We start from the raw sequence: 22,050 nt of genomic DNA on the forward strand, positions 1-22,050 counted from the left end.
GCATTACTACTTTAATCTGTAGATGGGCAGTATCGGCAGTACTGTTGTTGCTATGGTATTATGTCAGGGAAGGAGGCTCGCCAGGTGCGTCGGTTCTCCAACTCCCGTCGTCCCAGCCCGTTGGCGGCGCTCGCGGGGGCCGATGGGAGCTGGAGTCCTGGGGCGCCACCAGGCCTCTCTCAGGCGGTTCTGAGGCCTCGCGCCTCACCCTCCCCTCCCCGGCGAGCAGCGGCAGCTCGGAGCCGCAGAGGGCCAGGCCAGGCCAGGCCAGGGAGCAGGGAAGCGGCCTGGTGGCGCCGCCGCCACCTCATACGCCTGCTCCCGCCTTTCTCCATCCCGGCCGTCGCCGGGCCTCGCCTATCGGCGCTCCCCTGCCAGGGAGGACCCACGTCTCTCTTTTTCTCTCTTCTCTAGGTCCGGGCCTCATAAGATCCGGCCTCCCTGCAGAGGGCGCCGAGTAGTTCCTCGTGCCGCCCTAACAACAGCCTCGTAAGGTAGGCCGGGGGGGAGGGGAGGGAGAACCAGCCTGGAGAAGAAAAAGCGGCTTGCTTTGGGAAGCGGGGACTCAAAAAATGACAGCCAGAAAAGCCAAGGGTGGGGGAGATGTTATCGCAATAGAAGCTATATATATACATACACAATTAAGGTATACTCTGAGTAGGTTGGGCTCCAGGCAGGGCAACTCGTAGACAGCTATGAAACATTTATTTTGTGTCCACTATTATTTTCTTAAGAAATGTCAGACTGATTTTTTGTGATTGAAATGTTTTATACATCTGTGAGCTGTTTTTATGTTTTGTTTAACTCTATATTATTTGCTGCCTTTGTAAGAATTTTTCTAAAAGTCAGATTACAAATGTGTTAAATAACAAAAATAATAAATAGTAGAGGGCAGATATTAATTTATTATAACAAGCACTGTAATAAATATATGAGGGAGCCCAGGCTGGCATATATATACAATCCAACATAATAACAAAATAAAACACTAAAAACACTCCTATAAAAAAACTATAATAAAAGAGTGATATATTCTAGCAAACAGAGATTATATGTGGAGTTTGGAAGCCTCAGGTGGGGAAGCAAGCTGCCTTAAAAATGCCTGTAGTTATCATGGAAGGCTTGAATAACCTCTTCTTCCTCCTTCTTTTCCTTCTTCTTTATTCATTCATTGGCAGGTCCCAGCAATGCCGCTTACTATGCAGATAATTGCCCTTGCATCCCTTCCTGACTTTGATGTCTTCACACATGCCTTTCCACGGGTTTTCTTCCCCCATGCTGTTCCTCAGATGCCTCATGCTGTTCCTAGTAAAAGAGGATGATTCTTTGACTTCTGTGTAGTTGGTACACCTGATGGATTCTCCCAGCAGACAATGGCGCACACCCCGAGCACTGAAGGAAAAGTGCCACGAAACGTGCTACCAAAGGGGGCTGGACGAATTGCCAGGCAGGAGGCGGGCGACAGCGGCGATCTCCTCTCCAAGCACCAGCAAGGAATCCAACCTTCCTTTTTCAGTGATGCTGCAAGAGGCCACCTAGGAGGGTTACAGGCCTGTGCAGGGTTTACATCGTTCACCCCAAAGCCTCCCCGCAAGCCTCCAAGGTTGGAGCGAACGTCATCTCTCGATGAACTGATTTGGCAGCGGCAGCGGCTCTTGAGGATGAGCCAAGACAGCTTGACGGATCCCTCGGAGACGGGCTCCTCCAGTGGATCCCTCCAAGGGGAAGGTCCCGTGGGGCAGAGGGTAGCCTCCGGGAGCAGTCATCACTGTGACCAGGAATCTCTGCACAGCTCAGAGGCTCACCACACCAGGCAGGACAAGTTTAGCCTGTCAGACTCGCATGGGAAGTTGTCCAAAGTGACGCCCACCCATGCTCCACCCCCTTTGGAGATTGACGGCTCCTTTCCTTCTCTGAGGACAACTAATAGGATCGACCCGGATTGTGGGGATTACAGACTCCGTTCCCAAAGCTTCTTTCCGAGGGTGGGCAGCAGCTGGAGCGACACCCAGCTGCATAGCCGTGGAATGCTTTGCGATGGCTGCTCCCTCGCCCCCTCCCTGAAGTCCACCCTCAGCCTTCTGACCCCTATCCGTGTCAGGGATGTGCGGAACAGGTATGATCCTCAGATAGGTGTGTCATTGGGGTGATAACTGTAGCCATGCAGCGTGTCCTTCCACAAGAAGGAATCTTGGACTAATTCTTACTGAATCTCACTCCGTAAGGAAAAACCTTCTGACAGAATGAGGACATTCATTGAGGACATTTTAGAAGACCTGAACAGGAGGTGGCAGGAACTTGATATTTCGTTCATGTCTCTTTCCTGAAAGATCCCTGTAGATCACTTAATAATTTAAAGTTTAGATTTTCAGTATTTGTTTTAAACTTTTTAGTTTGTAAGGTCTTTGGGATAGTGGCCCTGTTATAAATGTTATTGTAGAAAGCACCATATGCGGATGGCCAATAGATCAGGTCAAAGGCCCAGCTAGTACAGCTTCCTGCTCTCCGAGTGGGCAATCAGATACCCCAATGGGAAGCCCACAAGCAGGACCTGAGTGCAGTAGCCCTTTTCCCACTTGTGTTCCCCACCTGCTGGTATTCAGAGGCAGGCTGCCCCCGACAGTGGAGGCTGTGTGTAGCCATCGTGACCAGTAGCCACTGATAGACTTATCCTCCTTGAATTTTTTTAATCTTCTTTAACGGCCATCCAAGTTGGTGGCCGTCAGTTTAACTCTGTGCTGTGTGAAGAAGGACTTCCTTTTGTCTGTCCTGAATCTTCCAGCATCCAGATTCATGGGATGTCCACGAGTTCTAGCGTTATGAGAGAGGGAGAAAAAGTTTCTCTATCCACTTTCTCCATGCCAGGCATAATTTTATACACTAACCCTCCTGTCCCCTCTTATTTGCCTTTTCTCTAAACTAAAAAACCCTAAATGTTACAACCTTTCCTCAAAAGGAAGTCATCAGATTGAGACTTGACACCAGTGAAAATAAACACCCCAAAGGCTGAGGAAATAGAGAGGTTTTAACCAGGCATCCGAAGCACATTAATGAAATGGCCACCTGCACCTCCAGCAGAGGGCAGGGGGTGTGCCTTACACAGTTGTGGGGAGCCCCACTATGGGGAAGGCCCTGCCTTGCCCATTCTTCTACCAAAAGCCATTGTTGGAATGTATTATAATAAAATAATACGTTTTCTGTATTCTTGGAACATTTTACCTTTCTCTGGTGTGTTTCAGGATTTGAGTTTTCTGTTTTTGTTTGTTTCCAGGGGAAGGAAGAATGAGGAAGATAATATGGGATTGTTTATTGTGGCTTTATAGTTGGCCAGCAAGTCCCTGGTTCAGCTTAGGCTGGTGTGCCAGGCAGCACCTGGACGAGGGTGCAGATCTGACGTTGGGCGTGCTGCAAGGTGCTCTCCATGGGGCGGCCTCAGTGCTGGTCCTGAACACGGTGACCAGGTTGTTGACTGGGGCTGCTTTCAGGAGCATGTTCATTGGCTCTTGCAGTGGCTTCACCTGTTTCCAGGCCCACCTCCCGCTGTGCCCACTGTGGGACGAGAGCTCAGGATGTGGTGAAGCACATCTCCACCAGCGTAGGAGCCCCACCCAGGCCAGACACGAGTCCTGTAGCATCAGGCGGTACCTCTTCAGCCTCAAAGAGCATTTCCAATAATATAAGAGGAATGGCTTCTTTTAACTCAACCCTTCTCCACAGAAGTTACTTGGAAGGCAGCCTTCTGGCGAGTGGAGCGCTGCTGGGGGCAGAAGAACTGAACCGGTATTTCCCTGACCGGAGCATTGGCATCTTCATAGCCACCTGGAACATGCAGGGCCAAAAGGTAAGAGGAGGGCAGGGCCAGGGACTTTGCTTGGCCACTGGCCTTTGACCAAGGGAGCCTTGCTAGTGCTTCTTTGGGAAGGGCCAAAGTTACCCCAGGGCAGAGCATCTTGCATGCAGGAGGTCCCAGGTTCAATCACAACTGGCATCTCGGTAGCGTTAGAAATGTGCCCTACCTGAAACCATGGAGAGCCGCTGCCCCCCCCCCACACCCCCCCCTTGTGAATCAGGAAAAAACAAATCAGGACCTAAGAGGTTGGTCCAAACACAACAAACCAGGGTTAGACTGGTTTCACTTTTATCTCAGCTGCTCTGGAAGTCCATCTGAAGGATGGGATGTATGCTTGTAGACTGATGAAAAGCTATTCCTGTGACTGTAATAGAACTGTTTTTAATACTGAATTTTAAATTGTTGTAATTCGCCTGGGACCTGCTGGTGTGGGACGGGTTTTATTATTATTATTATTAGTGGGCCAATCCTTCTGTGAAACCTAACACTTTGGAAAGCTCCAGGTCCACTCAGTTTGTGGTTAAGAGATAAGATGGAGGGGTGGGGCTGTTAAAACCAAAGCAGGAGGGAAGCAGCCGCCTGTGTCTGTTTCTCCTGGTTAAAGGATTCCGCTCTTAGCTGAAAGGTGAGGCAAGGGGGAGAGCAGCCAAAGCAGCAGCCGCCTTGGGCTTCATGGAGAAAGGGGGAAGAGGCATCCCTCAGATTCTCTTGCCGTTTCCTACACAGCAGATGGTGCTCGAAGCCACCTGTGCTGGGCAAGCCTGTCCGTTTAGCTGGAACAGCCATTTGTCTGGTGCAAGTGCCATGTCACATGGTGTTGGCTGCGCAGTAGAGGGCCTCCCTCTACCATTCTGGGTGAAGTCCAGAGCTGGCCATGAGCTGCACGGAGGAAAGGAGAATTCTGTGCCCCACAAGAAGGCTGCCCCTTGTCCCCTGAATGGCTTGTTAGCATTGGTGCCATCGTAACCCGATGCGGGTTCTTCTCTCCCTTTCTCTAAGCACTCACCTGGAGTCTGGAAAGTCTTCCTTTTCTTGCAGGAACTCCCTGAGGTGCTGGATGATTTCCTGCTGCCTCCAGGCCCGGACTTTGCTCAGGACATGTATGTGATAGGGATCCAAGAAGGCTGCCCAGATAGGTATGGATGCTTCCTCTTCCCTGGCACAAGCCCCGGCCTGCTTTGGCCTTGTTGCCACCACCCGCTGTGCAGAGGACAGGTCTCCTGGGAGAGGGCGAGACCTGTGGCTAAGGGCCACCCCCTGATCCTGCACTGGGCCAAGCTCCCCTTGTGGAGTGTAGCCAGAGTAGACCTCCTTCTCCTCCTATGGGGCCGCTTAGAGGTTCCCCGGGGGACGTCCCTGAGGCTAGCAAGTCCCGCTTGTTTACCTTGGATCATTGTCAGCATCTGAAAATCTCCAGGACCGAGAGCTCCCTGGGAAGTGGAGACCGTTGACTTACCTTGATGTCAAATGTTCTGTTTTTGTTTAATGGAACAAAATGCAAATCCACTTAGAAAAGCAAAAAAGGCATCCCACGTCATATAAATGCACCTGACTCTTGTCTCAAGCAAATCTTTTTGAGCTGGGTCTGCTAGGATCCGACTCCCTTTCCTCTGCTCTCTGCCAGGCGGGAGTGGGAGATTCGCTTGCAGGAGACGCTCGGCCCCCATTATGTCATGCTGTATGCGGCAGCCCACGGAGTGCTGTACACGTCAGTCTTCCTGCGAAGGGACCTCATCTGGTTCTGCTCCGGTAGGTCTTGCCAAGGAGTTGGGTTTAAAAAAAACACAAAAAACTAGAACCCTTTTAATGGTGCTTAAGTCATTGATTAATTGATCTTGGTATTGTATGGAATATGTGATTTCAATATTTTTTTATACTGTTATTTTTGTTCTTTTTCACTGTAAGCCGCTGTATTATTTTAATAGAAAAACAGGGTATAAGTATTAAATCTAATTAACTGAATTTAAATATGTATTTAGTGAAGGTATTTTTTTTAGGTGCCTTTTTGGGAAAAGGCAACTTCTTATACTTACTAAAGCAAACAATACATAATTTTAAAAATCACCATAAAACTGCAATAATATCCAGCAGTAATAAGATCTTTTCCAGCCTCATGATGCTAAAATTAAATAAGATGGGTCAAAACACTTTCCATTTCAATTTCTTTGTATTGCTAGACTGTATTCTGGAGGAACCTGAACCGGTTCTTTTCTCCTTTAGTGTGACAGAATCTGCAGTGTAATGAGCAAAAGCTTCCACTTTTCTTGAATAGAAAGTCCAGTGTTTAACCACCACGGTCTGTGGCGGCCTTTCTCTCCTTCTCTCTCTCCCTCCAGAGGTGGAATTTGCCACAGTGACAACCCGCATCGTGTCTCAGATCAAAACCAAGGGCGCCCTCGGAGTCTGCTTCACCTTCTTCGGCACCTCCTTCCTTTTCATCACCTCCCATTTCACATGTGAGTAGCTCTCCAGGCCCCCATCAGCCTACCTGCGCTGGAGGAAGGAGCAGGTCTCCTCTCCCAGAATTAATGGTGTGAATGGGACTTGTCAGATGTCAGGGCGCTGCACCAACACTGCTTTTAAAAATCAGGCTAAACAAACCAAAACGCCTAGTCTGCTGGATGTTAGGTGTGAGATACAGGACGCTGTGTGTGTGTGTGGGGGGGAAGGCAACTGGCAAGATGTTTTCCTCCAAGCCTTGAATCCCACGGGGATCCTGTATTGGGGAGGGGGACTGGGGAGGCAAGAGGGCGTCATCCTATCTGTAGCCAAGAGGTCTGTTCCCCAGTCTGTGTCATTGCTGGGCAGCTGCAGAATCTGTTGAATTTCAGCTCTCCTTTTCCTTCCACTCACGCAGATTTTAATCCTTAGAGGTGTGTGAGCAAAGGGGAAGGCATATGTGGGCAGCGCGTCTTGAAGTCTCAGGAATTTGCAGCAGGAGGAGGGATCAATTGGGCTTGTGGAAGAGCTTGTTGCCTGACAGAAATTACAGTTCCAACCTTTATCCCTCTCGCCAGTCTTCATCCCGTTCCTGTTTGTGTGTGTGTGTGTATATTCTGAAGAGAATTTTGCTTTCCTTGCTTGATGGTGCTGACTGCTGAGTTGGGCTTTCCTTGGCTCAGTCGAGCAGGTCAGACCCAAGGATGACGATTCCATCCTGCCCAGGACTTCTGCAGTGCTTTGTTCCTTTCAGCCATTAACAAAGTGAAGTCTGGTCTGAGTTTCAAGACAAGCAACCGTCTCCTCCATACAGAAACTTCTTAATTCATTGCTTGTGGAAGCTCCCGACAGAGCGCTGTCCCCAGTCTCCTGTTTCCGTGAGGCCCTGCATGGAGCAGACCCTCCTTTTTTTTTTTTCAGCTGGAGATGGCAAAGTGTACGAGAGGGTGCTGGACTATAGCAAAACCATCCAGGGTCTTGCACTGCCTAAAAACATTCCAGACACCAACCCCTATCGCTCCAGTCCCTGTGAGTAATGTGGCATCTGAAAGAAGGGCTCCTCTTTTTTTTAATATGAATTATTTGCAGTTTTGTGATTTAAGCTGACCCTTCCAAGTAAATATTAACTACCATGATGCACCAGGAAGGTTTGATTCCAGAAAAATGAACTGATCCCCCCCCCCTCAAAAAAATCAGTGGTCTAGCCCTGATATGGTTAATGGTGACCATAGTGTGTTGGATGACCCAAGAAACCACAGTTAAGCAAAACTGAGTTTCTGAACTCTTCCTCCTAGCTGCATAGAAGGAGGGGGAGAGGAAAGAGCCTGAAGCTGGCTACAGCTCATTCCTGCTCATGCACATCACGCTAAACCATGGTTTAGCATAATATACAAACATGGCCAATTACAAACTATGCTTTTCTGCTGACTTGAAGTAGAAACTTCTGTTTTACTTCCCTCTTGTGCAGAGGAAGAAGAGAAAGCATATGGGAGCTCCAGAAAGATGGAAAGCCCCACCCCTCTCAGTAATGGTTCTTGTCCTTGGCCCCAGCGTATGTACCAGAAGGTGTTTGGGCCATAACAGATCTCATAGAGAAGGGAAATCCAGAACTGAGAGCATCTTCATGTGCATTTCTGTTCTTTTAAATGGTTAACATGCAGAGTATATTTTAAAAGGGCACTCTCGCAGGGTTCTTCAGATTGGGGTCCCCAGATGTTGTTAGCTACAACTCCCATGATCCCTTGCCCAGTGGGCCAAGCTGGCTGGGGGTGATGGGAGATGTAGTCCAATAACATGATTGGATACAGGGGAGGTAGGAGGTGGTCCTTCAAGTGTGACAGGGCTTAAGTTACTTTCTTTATGTGTTGTGTGTGACAGCCTTGCCAAACTCTGTCATTTGGTTGTTGATCTTCTACATCTTGATCTTCAGCTGAAAGAGTTGTGCTCAAGGCCAGATTCCTCCCCTAATTCCTCCTCCCTCTTGTTCCTCCACTCGGCTTCGCAGCGGATGTCACTACGCGCTTTGACAATGTCTTCTGGTTCGGAGACTTCAATTTCCGCCTGAACGAGGATTGGGAGGTGGTGGAGCAGATCCTCAGCCAAGGTCTGGAGACGGACATGTCTGAGCTGCTGCAGCACGACCAGCTGCTTAAGGAAATGGCCAGCGGTAAGGATAACATCGCAGCTGTGGGTGGCATTCAGCTGAGTCCCACCCAGAGTAGAAACCGTGTCTGTTAACTCCAGTGGGTCTGTTCTGGGTGGGACTGGCTGCCGCTCTGTATTTCCACCCCAAAGCACTTGCTAGTTCTGCAGCCGAGAGGCAAAGCCCAAATGGCAAACCCCGTTCCTCAGAGGCAGGACATTAAAGCTTCAATAACCTCTTAATTCCTAAGAGAATTAGAGACATGAAGACCTCGGGCCTCCCTCCTTACACGCTCGTTGCCTGATCTATTTTCAAAAGACGTCAGAACGTTCCTCTTGCACAGGCTCTGTGGCTTTCTTTAGCAGTCTCTGGAAATGCCTCTGTGCCGTACCAGTGACTTAAGTGTTTTGAGTTGGTTGTTTTAAGCAGCCCACTGAGATGGGTTATGTTATCTCTTCCCATAGGTTCAATTTTTAAGGGGTTCCAGGAGGCCCCTATCCTTTTCCGTCCTTCCTACAAGTTTGATGTTGGGGCAGACACCTACGACACTGCCTCCAAGCAAAGGACTCCTTCCTACACGGTAAGGGCCTCTAGGTGAGCAGGGAACAAACATCCCACCTGGAACCTTTGTGCCTCAGAAAGGATGAGGTGGTGTCTTGGTGGGAAGGAGACGCTGGCCTTGCCCACGAGGGGTTTTCATGCTCATGAACAGGGAGGTGCCCTTGGCTGAGTGACTCATCCTATCCACTTGGAAGAGGGCTGGCCATTTCTTTCCTGTAGTCATTTACTCACCATTCCCCCCCCCGGACTTTTCAGGATCGTGTGATGTACCGGAGCCGTCACAAGGACGATATCCATGTTGTGAAATATTCTTCCTGTCTGGGGATCAAAACATCGGACCACCGGCCCGTATACGGGTTATTTCGTGTCAAAGTGAGACCTGGGAGAGACAAGTTAGTATTGTCTAGTATTGAAATCTCAGAGCATCTTGGCCTTTGGAAGGTGCTTCACTGCCAGCGGCATTAATCCGCTGGGTAGTTGAGGGGCTCGTGGGCACTGAGCAGCTGGTTTGCTCCGTGCACCTCCGAGAGAGAAATGGGAGGATGCTTGCCGGTCTCGTTGCCGCCATCGCTGCCGTGGGTACCGTGTCTGAGCAGGAGCTGTGCTATTGGCAGGCAGCGCAGCAGGCCTCACAGCCCAACCCCCAGAGGGATGTGTGGGCTCATTCAGGAGAAGGCACTTGTTTAGACAGGGCATGATTAACCCATGGAACTCAGTGCCACTGGCTTTTCAAAGGCTGCTAGGCAAATGGGTGGAGAAGAGCATGTCTGTGAACAGCTGTTAGACTTGAAGCTGGTGGAGACTCCACAGGATCCTTTAACCCAAGTGAAGGTGGTAGCACAGATATTCCTTTAGAGCAGGGATGGGGAACCTATGGCAGCCCTCCGGATGTTGCAGAACTACACTTCCCATCATCCCTATTGGCCATGTTGGCTGATGGGAGCTGGAGTCCAGCCACAGCTGAAGGGAGCAACCCCACAGGCTCCCTTGTGAAGATGGGAGTGTGTCCGTTGTTTCCACCCACCTAATTGTTGCTTTAACGTTTGCAGCATCCCACTGGCTGCAGGCCAGTTTGACCGCGAACTCTATTTGATTGGCATCAAGAGACGCATCACAAGGGAACTTCAGAAAAAGCAAGCTCTAAAGGACCAGAAATCCAGCGCTGTCTGTTCTGTTTCCTGACCTTAAAAGGCCACCCTGAGGAGTTCCGAGCCAGATGCAAGAGGAGCTTCTGACAGCTTGCAGCAGCAAAGGGACTTGTGGCAGAGCGTTGGGGCCCATTGCAGCCAGGTCTTCGGAACCGTCTTGCCACTGCTGTGACTGGAAACATGAGGGAATGGCCCAATGGTGAAGGTGACTGGCTGTTTAAATGGATTTGATTGCGAGAAGGCAACAGGCCTGTCTAGTGGCTGGGGGGGTTGCATAGGTTGAGATGCTCCAGTGGCCCTTTTGTGCATTAAGACATCTTAGTTCTTGCAAGGTGCCTGGGGGGACCAGCTTGGGAACAAAGGAACATTCTGCATTCAGCTTCATTTGTGTGTTTCTTCCTTCTCCACTTGCAGCCAGAAAGCTGAATAAGCAGAAACAAGCTGAGTGTTTTGCCACCTTAAGTCACTTGAAAGCACCTTGTTTTCTGAATTCTAGAAAGAACAGTCCCCATTTGAAATGTGGCCATTTATTTTTGAGGTTGACGTGCCAGCGAGGTCATTGGTGTCACACAGTAACTATGACTGTTTGATCTGGACTGCTGGACGGGCCTCAGTTTCCCCCCCTTATTCCTAGATCTGGAGAAGCAGCTTTCCTCTGGGTCTGTTTCCCCCTCTTCCATCGTTAATTAGTGTTAAGAGACAGAATGCACACTGGTTTAATTGGACAAAGAGCACAAGAATCTTTCTGGCTGGCTGCAAAAATCAGTATTCTGAACTGCAAGATCAAATTTTGGCTTGTGAAAACAGTGGCTTGTGCAAAGCAAGGTTACAGGAACGTTCCGAGTTTGGTTTTGCCTTTTCCTGATGTTTGGTTGCTTGTTATTGCTCTGGTCTGTGTTTGTGTCCAGAATTTCTTTTAAGAAATAAAACAAGAGCCAGATTTTTAAAAAAACACTTGTTTCAAATGTGCCAAATTCTTCTTCTTCAGCAATGGCAGTTTTGCATTGCTGATGTACCATTGTGCAGTTTAGCCTAAATCCTTATACAGCTAATGGAAGCCGCCCCCATCAAGCTTAGGATCCGCTTTCAGCGTCATTTCAAATAGGCAGAACCCACCATGCTGTGGTATGTCAGATTCTGCATTCAGAGGGACTACTGTGATGCAAAAGGAAGTAGTAGGAGCTTGGGTCTAACAGAACATCAGGACGCTTTGGCCAAGTCTGCGTTTGTATTTGGTGCCTAAAAGATGCATAACCCTCCCCACTTTCTTCAGGTTCATTTCTATAGGGATTGGGGTGTCCCTCTGACAGCGACTGGCTGGGCTGCTCATTTGCTTCCACAGGATGTGGCAATGGCTACCAATTTACATGCCTTTAAAAGAGGATGCAACAGATCCATGGAGGGCAAGGCTAGCAATGGCAATTAGCCTTGAGGGCTGCGTTGCCACCTCCTCGGGCAGAGGCAGTATGACCCTGAATACTGGGAAGAGCATTGCTGTTACACTCAGGGCCCACTTCCGGGCTTCCCTTGAAGCATCTGGCTGGCCACTGTGAGAACAGGATGCTGGCTGCAATGGGCCCCCTTTGGCCTGATCCAGCTGCTGACGGGCTCTTGTGTTCGCTATCGGGCAATGCAACTAAGCTTGAGGCTACCGCTGGCTACGCTGCTGTCACTCTGTATCGAGGGGGAGGAAAGGCAGAGCCTGAGGAAGTGGCCGGCCAAGGGAAATAGGAAGGGGTGTCGGGGGGATAGTCAAGATGGGAAGGGAAGGCACGCATACTCGAAGCCGATCCTCCCAGCCAGCCAGCCAGCCTTTCACCTGTCAAGCACTCTCTTCCTGCTTAAGTGAAAGAAGATCACAACGGTGGCACATACTTCAGCACAACTCTGTGACAGTCGCAGGAGGTGAGGGCTCTGCGTCAGCTGTAGAGCGTTGCATGCAGAAGGTCCAAGGTGGGATTCCTAGCACCCCTCGCTCAAAAAAAATCTGAGGAAGTGAAACTGGGCAAGACCTTTGTCTGGAGAGAAGCTCTCAGTGAGAACTCTGTACTAGGACGAGGTGACCTAATTGGGTACATTTCTCCAAACCCTGCTTGATCTGTCTTAAACTCTGGAGAGCTGCTTCTGCCAGTCATTGTTGACAATACTGAGCTAGATGGAGCGCTATAAGGCAGCTTCCTACGTTGGACCAAGAAGAAGGAAATGTCTTGTGGCACCTTAACGACTTTGCTACTTCTGCAGATGTATCTAACAGAGTGGTCTACAATTAAGCTTCTAGTGCTTAAGAAGCCACCAGCCCCTTTGTCATGTTTGCTGCAACAGATGAGCACATCTTACCCTTTTGGACCTGGGTCAAGGATTATCACAAGTGCAACTCCTGTGAGCAAGTAAAAGGTGAATTTACAACCCACATTTTTAATACTATGCTCTGGAACCCTTCTGTGACCAAGCAAAAATCAAAATGCCATCACAGGACGTCTGACCTATTAAACTTGTTTATTTATGTGTTCTTTACCATGAGGTGAAACAGGCCCTAAGTACTGGGCTGCAGCCACCTGACTGAAGACAAAACTCAACAGGGATAGAAACATGAGATATCCAATCAGCAGGATGTTTCTTCATGCGCAGCTCTTGCAGCTAAGGCAATCTGTCTTTTCACAGCTGCGTGGTTTTGTTGTTCTTTTATGAAGAAGAGATCTTAAGGAGTCTTACAGAAGAAACCATTATTTCTGGGGCCAAAGGTACCCGAGTTGGCACACCCAGTGCTCCTTTAAAGCCCTGGAGGTGTCTGGAGCCACAAGCAAAGCTGCCTTTCCTGCGCGCACCCCAACACACATGCACACATGGAGCCACTTTTGCAGGAAAACCATCCATCTCAACAACGGAGCTCTGCGAGGGCTCATGAGAGCAGCTTTAACGAAAGAGCCGGTACATCCTTGGGAGCCTCCCATCCTTACTGGAAAGAGCCGCCTGGATGTGTTCGTAAGTGGGCAGCTCCGCCAAGTCCCCCAGCGCGGCAACGGCCGGCTTGTTCCTCAACATCTTTGTCACCACCCTCTTAATGTCGCTGGCGCTCACCGTGCCTATGGAAGAAGGGAAACAAAACCTACTTCAGGCACTGCTTCAACAGACGTGTGGCCACCGAGTGAAACTGACTATTGCGATCATTTCTATTTCCACAACTAGCAAAGCCCTGAGAAATTACGCACATTTCATTTTGGAATTTGGTGCTGAATACAGGCAGGCTCTGGCTACAGGACTGTCTTTTGCAGGAGCAGCAAGTAGCAAGGGCAGCTGAAGCAGAGCAGCAGCGAAACGTTTTCAGTCCCTGAGGGCTGCCTTCTCTCACAAGGTACCTCCCAAGAGCACGTGAGGGGGCACAGCCAGCAGATGTTATGCTTCCTCCCGCATACAAGAGGCCACAATTCCAGTGGTGCAAAAGCTACAGCAGGGATAAGGAGCCTTTGCCCTCCAACTGGCTCAACTACAACTCCCATCACCCCCACAGCCAATGACCAGGGATGATGGGGGGTGTAGTTCAGCGACATCTGGAGGGCCAAAGGCTCCACACACTTAAGTCAGAGGCTTCTTAGGCCTCCAGGTATCCTCCCCACCCAGGCAAGCAAGAGGCATTAGCCCAGTTCAAGGACACCGTTGAGGCAGGCAAAGGGTCCCAACGGCCAGATACAGAGGCCTGCGTGCTGGAGGCTTCCTGCCCCTCGGTCAGCAGGAAAGGAGTTGGGACGACTGACTGACACAGAGGAGCAGATCTGGGCCAGGAAGGAGGTGCATTAGCTGCCGCGGGAGAATGAAGAGGCCAGCAAGCAGCACTCAGGTGAAGCAAAGAAAGCATCAAAAGGCGAGCGTGATGAGGCGGCGCTGAAACTGCGTAAGGAGCCAGTGCAGAACCTTTTGGTGGGTGCCAGAGAGGGACATGAGCACAGCAGTGGTGCTCTTGGCAAGACGGAAGAAGGACACCAAAAGAGAAGAGGCAGCTGTAGGCAAACCAAGCCGGTTTACTTACCAATCAGGACACAGAGCTCGTGTGGCAGCTTCCTCATGCCAGTCGCCAACACCTGCCTCCCAACATCCTCAAAAATAACCGGCCGGGACTCCAGGTTCATCATCAGCATGGACTGCAACTGGGTCTTTGCTCGCTCAAGTTCGACCTGGAAGGGGAGGAGGAGACAGATTAGAAACAGAACTGTGGCTTCAGCCTCCAAAGCAGCAGCTTGGATGATGTGAGCATTTATTTAGCGGGAATAAGCCCTCACGCCAGGACGTGCCACAAGCCAACACCCATGCCTACAGGATGCAAGATACTCAGAGGTCACCAGTGAGACATCCACTGGCACCAGTGTGCCCCCAGAATCTCCTATGGTGCCTGTGAAAGCTCTCGGTAAAGATCCACAATGCAGATGTCCAAATGTGCCCACTGGCGCACTTCAAACAGGCCCTTGGGATGGTTCTTTCAGGGACAGAGAGAAGGAAGTCACCACCACCACCACTTCTCATGGGGTCACCAAACAGAAAGTCACAAGCAGCAAAAATGCCACGGGAACCTGGAACTCCGCCCAGGGACGCAGACAGGGACTCGCTGCTGCTCCATTTGAGAAAAGCAGGGAAGTTCTGTGATCTTGGGGGCTGCTCACCTCTCCCACTGCTCCTGCCATTAAAATGAATTCCCGGGTAATTATTTCCACCATTTCTCGAACCTGCCAAAAAAGAAAGAAGGTACAGCAACAGAGAAGAAAGTGGACGAAAAGCAGCAATGGGGAGGGGGCTGGCCAGGGAGGGGGGAATCTTTCAAATGCTGATCAACAGCCATGGTGTTCTTGCAGGGACAAGCAGGCGTGAGGAAGCCTCGTGAGAAAAGGGCTAGCTGGGGAGGGAAGAGAGGAGGCCTTTCACCCAGCTTTGTCCCATTGAGAGGTGAGGGATTCCTGGGCTGGCTGCTTGCTCCCCTGGAAAGTTTTAGCGCTAGTAATCAATGTGCGTGTACCCCGCCCACTGTTGCTGCCGATCCAGTCTTTTAGCCCCTGTGATGTGGCCAAACAGGAGGTGCCCAAGGTGGGTGCAACTGGTCTGTAGGATGAAATAAGCCCAGGAGAGCCACCCACCTGCCTGGGATCTGCGCTGGCGTGGATGCAGAGGAGGCCTGTGTCCTCGTAGCTGTGCTGGTACGAGGTTGCGTTGTACATCCAGTGATGCCTGGAAGGAGACAGGCAGGCAGAGGGGAAGAGGAGCAACGGTGAACTCCTTCCGCTGCCCATATTCCTGCTGGCCCCACCCACGTTCCCCTCTGCCCAAACCTCTCAGGTGTAGAAATGTGTAATTTCTTAACAGCCATTTCTGATGAAGCAGCACAAATCTGGAATCTCAGGAGGGGAGGCCTTACGAGGAGATCTGCCCTGGTTCTCCTTGGAAAGAGAGCAAAAGACTCACCGGTTGAGCACGTTGAGATACAGCCGAGTAAACATGCCTTTGCCTGGCCCTCCAGCAGAAAAGGACCCGCCTCCTCCCATCATCATGTTTAAGACGGCGAAGGGAATGAAGTCTTCCTCCTAGACCGGAGCAGCAAAAGCAGTGAGTGGCTGAGAGGTCTACAGAAAAGGCAAAGGGCAGCCGGGGGTTCAGGGGCTGGCGCTTACCAGGAACGAACACGTTTCCAGCCCAATCATGATGTGGGTCAACTCTGGGATGGGGGTGGGCCCCAAACTCACATCTGACATGTCTTTCTCAAGCTGTGGGGAGGGAGATAATAGACATGGATTTGGCCCTCGGAGAACGAGGATTGAGATGCTCCATGCCGACTGCGGCCTCTTTCTGCCCTGCCCTCCCCACCTGCTTCGCTGAGGCCCCACCTGCCTGTCCATTTGAAGCACAATTATACTTCGTTAAGTAGTCATCACTCCCCCCCCCGCAAAGCAATTTGGGAACTGTAGTTACGGGTTCTGAGAGTTGTTAGGAGATCCCCTTATTATCCCTGCAGAGCTACAAATCCCAGAGTTCCCTGGGAAGAGGGACTGGTTGTTAAACCACACACACACCAGCAAACAAATGCGTACAGGGCTTTTGGGGCCTGAGAATAGTTGGCAAAGAAACAGCTGCCCTGGACTTTTGCCGGGATGTTCAGTTGGCTTTTGTTTGCTTGACTGTGTGTTAAGATGCTCTGAGACCCAGTTTACAGGTTTATTATTAAAATAAAAAATCTCTTCCACAGGCAGTGTAAAATACATAATAGACACAACACAAAAATAACAGAAGATAAATTTAAAAGGTTTAAAAAGGAAGTTTATACATTTTTTAAAATCTATAAATCCTTCATTGCTCCTTCAGGGTCACTGTAGGAAACCTTGAAAGGTGCCGTCTGCTCTTCTTTGTTTAAAAAACAAAAACTCCCACGACAAGACTTGCAGAATAGCAGCAAAGTATTATTGGGCATTAGAGGTGTGTGGGAAGCCCTTTCATTGTTTTATATCTTAGTTCTTCCCTGTGTGGAAAATAACTCAGTCCTAAGCTGATCAAGAGTACCTGACTGATGGGTACCACTTGCACCTCTCATCTTGACACCCACTCAAAATGAGGCCACACACACACACATGCAGCACCATATACATTTAATGGGTGTGATCCATGCATCTCTTTTGTGCAAGCAGAGCACCAATGCAGCCTCAACACACCAGTTCATCAGCACCTCCTGGGTATGTGTGTGTACATGCACAGAAGCACCACAGGCTAACAGTGAGCTGGTCTTCGATGGCTTACCTTGAGGATCCCCCCGGTGTACTGTGCGACAGATCTGTCTACAGCCGTGGCCTTCCCACCCCCCCACACTGGCTCAGTTCCTAGGAGATGCTTCCGGGCACAGTCCACCAGCTGCTCGTGCTCGATCCCCACGCCAGCCAACACCATCCTGTTGGGCGTATAGTAATTCCGCAGGTATGAATGGAGAACCTGCCTGTCAATTTTCTCAATGTTTTCTGCTGGACAGAACCTGTTCAGTCCCACCGTGTTTTCTCTATAAGCAGCCTATCAGAGATAAAAAGGACAACAGAGGTGCTTAACTTTTTTTTGGGGGGGGGGGGCAAAGACGATCCACAAATTCATCTGCATTCCCTCGCCTTATGAGAACCAGCGAGTCCTAAGAGTCTAAACAGCAAGAGATTACTGCTAGTAAACATCCGTTTATTGAATAAGAAGATTAAAGTCATTGCTTTTGGAAGAAATTCAACTCTTGCGAACGTGAGGAAGCAACAGCAACAAAACCAGCAGTTGAATTCCAAAACGATGGAGGTCCTCTGGATGGACTGTTCTTGCGTCCAGGTGTTAGGGAGATGGTCCAGATCAGGTATGCAGTTGGGATGCTCTTAGAACCAGCATTGGATGGCTGTTCCTGTAATGTACCCATTTGTCATATGGACAGAGTTGTCCCAAAGGGCACCCTCGGTCACTCCAAGAGCCTCTGATGAGCCATAATCGGCCTCTTAGCTACTGTTTGTTGTCCTGGGGCGTTAGCTGCACGGCAGTGGGCTTTTCAAGAATGACACAAACGCACAGTGCTGAGTCCCAGTCTCACAAAGAGGTTGCTGGGGCAGATTAAAATGGGACTTACCGCATGAATCATCTCCGTAAGCAATGGCTCTGGATTGGGTCTCATGTTCAAGTCCTCCAGCTCAAAGCGAACAGCCATGCGAGTCATCTCAATCTCCTCATCTGCCCCAAGAGAAAAGGTGTCCTAGAGTCCAGCCCCACAGAGCATGAGGCCCAAACTCCTGGCAGGCCAGTTACACAATGTCGCATTGCTCTGTGACCTTTTGGTCAGCATACAAAGACACATTCACAAGCCTATCTCATGTGGAAGAAAATTCCTTCCCAAATTTCAAAATGGTCATGAAAACAGAATCAAACCTCTAACAGCCAAACATCACCAGGCGTGCATTTATGCCACCCAGCACTCTTCCTCCTTCCTCCTCCCACCTATTCATGCTACCTGTTGCAGCGATCTCCCCGCCCTTGTGTCAATGCAACATCTTGTGTCAACTCACGACATCAGAACCATGGCCCTTGCTCTGGCCTTATTTGTGGCCAGAGTGCCTCATGCAGCCAGGCTTTCAAGTGCTCTCTCCCTGCACAATCCCAAAATATGTACTCTCTCACCTGATAATCTGGGTTGTAACACTACATCCGCCAGCAAATTGACAACGGTGTCCAGGCCTTTGGCATCTGCAGAGACAGCATACATTGTGGTATCCCTGCAAGGTGAGCAGATTTGGGTTGACGAGTAGTTTAGGACACGCAGCCTCAGCGAAGCCATTGCCATGAGAGACCTCCCCTCCCATCTCCCCAATCACACCGGAAGGATTCCATCTGCCCCCTTCTTAAACTGTGCAATAAGGAGTTGTATTCATGCTGCACATGCAGAAAGATGCAGTGGCTTTAAGAGGAATGTTTAATGTGAGCAGCTACAACCACAGTCAAAGGAAAGAGAAACAGACCCTCTCCCTTCTCTCATGCAGGACAACTCTGCATGTCAGCTGAGGCCAACATTTCAGTCACGAGGGACCCTATTAGAAGAACAAACATCCAGGAGAAAGAAAAAGGCATTGGCTCTGTGGCAGAGCCCTTGCTTTGCATGCAGAAGGTCCCGGGTTCAATCCCTGAAGGCATCTCCAGGGAGGGCTAGGAAACAGTCCTGGCCTGAAACCCTGGAGAGCCTTTGCTGCCAGTCAGTGCAGACAATATTGAACTGAATAGACCACGGGCTTGATTCAGTATAAGGCAGACTCTTATGCTGCTTAGAGACCAAGGAAAGGATTCATGTGTGGCTAGGGCGAAGGTGGCTCCCACCTGTTAAAAATAAGAGCCTGTTTTAGATGTCCATATTTTTCTTCTTTATTTTTTAAAGCTAGCAAATAAAATACGAATGATACAGATGCTCATATATTTTCTGCTTGCTTTGCCTTCAGCAGAGGATGCTGGGACAGGCATACCTGGAGGCCTGACAGTCGCAGATGCCGCCGTGTTTCTCCAGAGTGAGAAGAATCTCATCCTTGCTGCCAAACTGAGCTGTAGACTGAAAGCACAAGAGGAGGGGAAAGGCAGGGAAGAAGGGTGTCAGCCTCAGCCTGGTTTTAGCTGCTGGGCCCTATGGCTGGACCCTAACAGGTGGCTCTGTGAGAGTCTGAAAGGACCGATGCAATGTAGGGAGGAGGTACCACAAGAAAAAGGTGAGGGGGGAGTGATAGGACACCCCCCCCCATAATCATAGTATGGCTCACGGGCTCTTGAAATGCCAGTCAAAGACAAAATTGGTAAGATATGTAGGGTGATATCTAACATTAGTCATACTAAGAGGCCCACTGAAGTTAGTGGTCAGCCCCCAACCCCCCGTTTCTAATCCCTGTAACTGCAGAGCACAAACTCAAACACACAACTCTCATCCACGTTACTTACAGAAAAAGCCAGCTTTTCAAGAAAGTGTGAAATGCCACCAATATATTTTGCTTCATATCTTGATCCTGAATTTATAAGGACTGTTAGAAAAAGACAGAGAGGAGGAGAGGGAGAAAAAAGAATCAGGGTTTGGGGGTTTTTTACCCTCCAAAAGAGAACTTTCATTGAAGTGATACCAAGATGTCAACTTCAGGCGAAGTTGAGCGGAGAAGCAAGCCCTGGATCACGGGCGCCCACTGTTGCCCGTGAGTTTTGCTCCTCTAACCCTACTTCATTAGCTAACTTGAGGCTTCCTCTCTCTCCCTTAAAATTCTGTCCTGTGGCTCCCTGTGCCCGGAAGGCATACGCGGTGCCTCCTCTTGTACCCTCCCTTTCAAATCCCACCTCTCCCATCCCAAGACGCCATCAGGTCTTAGCTCCTCGTCCTCAGCCCACCCCCTTCCCCCCAAAAGCCCAAGCATGTGAGATTATATTTGCATCTCTGATTTTAAACAGGCTGCATGCCCAGTGTGGACACTCAGTTCTTCCTGCGTTTGGGAGTGGTAACCCAGTCAGGATGATGCATCGAGGACAAAGCCTCAAAATCCTCTCCAGAAACAGAGCTACCCCAGCCCAAGAGGTGAGGCCCTTTGTGATGTGCAGATTCATTCCAGGACTGATTTGCTGGTGGCAGGAAAGCACAGAACAGTCTCCTGTGGAATGGCACCACCCCCACCCCCCAAAATGAAACTGCAAGCCACCCCCTCCCCAGGACTTTTGCCATCATGTACCACAGGAGATGCACCATTGTGCAATGTGTGTGTGCACAGATAAACATGGTCCCAGGGAAACCTGGTCAGCTGCAACTGAGTGCTACTTACTCCCAACAGTACAGAACTGTCCAAATTTATTCTGGGAAGCGACCTGCAGTCCGTTCTCTAGGGTGGTCACTTTAGTTTCAAACCCCTCCTGGCCGTCAACGGTTGCAAAGACAGGCTTTGGCACTCCAGGCAGAGGAGCTGTCAGGGGGGTGCTGGGGTAGCCCCCCCCACTGCTGTATTTTCGGCAGGCAACCAGTCCAAACCTCAGGAATAATACATCAATAAATAATATTATTGATTTAAAAATATTTGTTGTTATATACCTTCAAGTCGATTATGACTTATGGCAACCCCATGAACCAGCGACTGCCAACAGCATCTGTTATAAACCGTGTTCAGTTCTGAAGAACGCCAGCATGCCAGCTGCTGTGCTTGCAGCCCAGGATCAATCCCCGCTGGGCACATGGATAAAGCCATGAGGCAGCTTTCAAGGTTTTAAAAAATGTGTCCAGCAGGCATTTTAAGTAGGCTGTTACTATGCCTAATTGTCAAACTTACGTTTTTACTTTTTTTTGTAAAAAAATTTTATTTTGAATTATTTTGAATGATGGGCTGTTATTGGCTGTTGTGTACAAAACTCTCTGTGACCATAGAGTTACCTACAGATAGCGGAAATAAAATAAAAACAAGTACGGCAGTGATTTTCGGTTTTCCTGGCGCTCACTGGGTGACCTTGGCACAAACTGCTACTCTGCTTAGTCTGACCTACCTTACAGGGCTGCTGTGAGGCTTCATTAAATAAGGCTGCAATCCACTACTCATAAGCAAGCTCCACTGGACTCAATGGGGCTTACTCCTAAGTAAGTGTGTACTGGATGACAGCCTAAGTAAATAAATAACGGGGTGGGGGCTGACAGTAGTTCCACGGGCGCTACCTTGAGCCATTTGGAGGAAAAGGAGCATAGAATGAAATCGGTAACATTAAACTGATTAGAAATTGATGGGGGGGGAGAGAGGAAATGGGTCCCCCCCCCCAAAAGCCTAGCACAGGAACGCTGAGGCCCCCCCGGCCAAGTGCCTCCTCCCGGCGCCTGAGACTCTTTCTCTCTTAGGGGAGAATTTCGGGCGGGGCAGCTTCTCCCCTCTCCCCCCCCCTCGGAGTGACAAGCTGCGGGCGTGGCTTGCTGAGGGGCGTGGCTTCTGTTCACGTGACCCCCCCCTCGCTGCTCGGTCCGGTCCCGTCCCGTCCCGCCGTCGCTTTCTCACCTCCGCGCGGAGCTCCACGCGCCCCGGCCAACCACTTTGGCCGCCATCTTGGCTCCCCCTTACGGCTAAGAGGTTGAAGGGGGAAGATGACGCGAGTCACGTGAGGTGGGCTCTGATTGGAGGACGGTGTTGATTTGCCGCCGGCGGTCTCGGGGGCGGAGCTCAAGGGGGCAGTGGCAACGGGGAGGTTGGGAGTCAAAGGGTAAAGGGGCCAAAGAGAAAGTCTTCGCTCGATATTTCAGGGTCTCATTGGAATACTCTCCCAAAGGAGAGGAGGGGGCGGGGAAGCCCCGTGATTGGAAGGCGCGGCGCGTAGGCAGCCCACAAGTCACATCCACGCTAAATTCCAAGCACGTGGCTTATCCCCCGCCACACGCACACACAAAC

General features: G+C 50.0%; 2 protein-coding genes across 2 annotated transcripts; one reads left to right on the forward strand and one right to left on the reverse strand.

Annotated features, from left to right (window-relative positions):
• The first annotated feature begins 1,372 nt into the window (after nucleotides 1-1,372).
• INPP5E (inositol polyphosphate-5-phosphatase E) lies at nucleotides 1,373-11,093 on the forward strand. The gene is made up of 10 exons (XM_061603701.1): nucleotides 1,373-2,116; nucleotides 3,718-3,841; nucleotides 4,889-4,986; nucleotides 5,475-5,599; nucleotides 6,187-6,306; nucleotides 7,211-7,318; nucleotides 8,295-8,456; nucleotides 8,897-9,012; nucleotides 9,249-9,385; nucleotides 10,043-11,093. The coding sequence occupies exons 1-10, from the start codon at nucleotides 1,374-1,376 to the stop codon at nucleotides 10,173-10,175; spliced, it is 1,866 nt and encodes a 621-aa protein (XP_061459685.1). The 5' UTR covers nucleotide 1,373; the 3' UTR covers nucleotides 10,176-11,093.
• Nucleotides 11,094-12,620: 1,527 nt separating this feature from the next.
• Nucleotides 12,621-21,769, reverse strand: PMPCA (peptidase, mitochondrial processing subunit alpha). Its single transcript, XM_061604139.1, has 13 exons — nucleotides 21,664-21,769; nucleotides 20,458-20,660; nucleotides 19,598-19,677; nucleotides 19,135-19,217; nucleotides 18,302-18,396; nucleotides 17,757-17,857; nucleotides 16,910-17,173; nucleotides 15,793-15,885; nucleotides 15,587-15,705; nucleotides 15,262-15,352; nucleotides 14,794-14,856; nucleotides 14,166-14,310; nucleotides 12,621-13,224 (listed from the first exon to the last, which is right to left on the reverse strand). Exons 1-13 carry the CDS (start codon nucleotides 21,708-21,710, stop codon nucleotides 13,055-13,057), a joined length of 1,554 nt encoding a protein of 517 aa, XP_061460123.1. The 5' UTR covers nucleotides 21,711-21,769; the 3' UTR covers nucleotides 12,621-13,054.
• Nucleotides 21,770-22,050: the final 281 nt, after the last annotated feature.

Source organism: Rhineura floridana, chromosome 20 (assembly GCF_030035675.1).
Source record: "Rhineura floridana isolate rRhiFlo1 chromosome 20, rRhiFlo1.hap2, whole genome shotgun sequence".
NCBI lineage: Eukaryota > Metazoa > Chordata > Lepidosauria > Squamata > Rhineuridae > Rhineura > Rhineura floridana.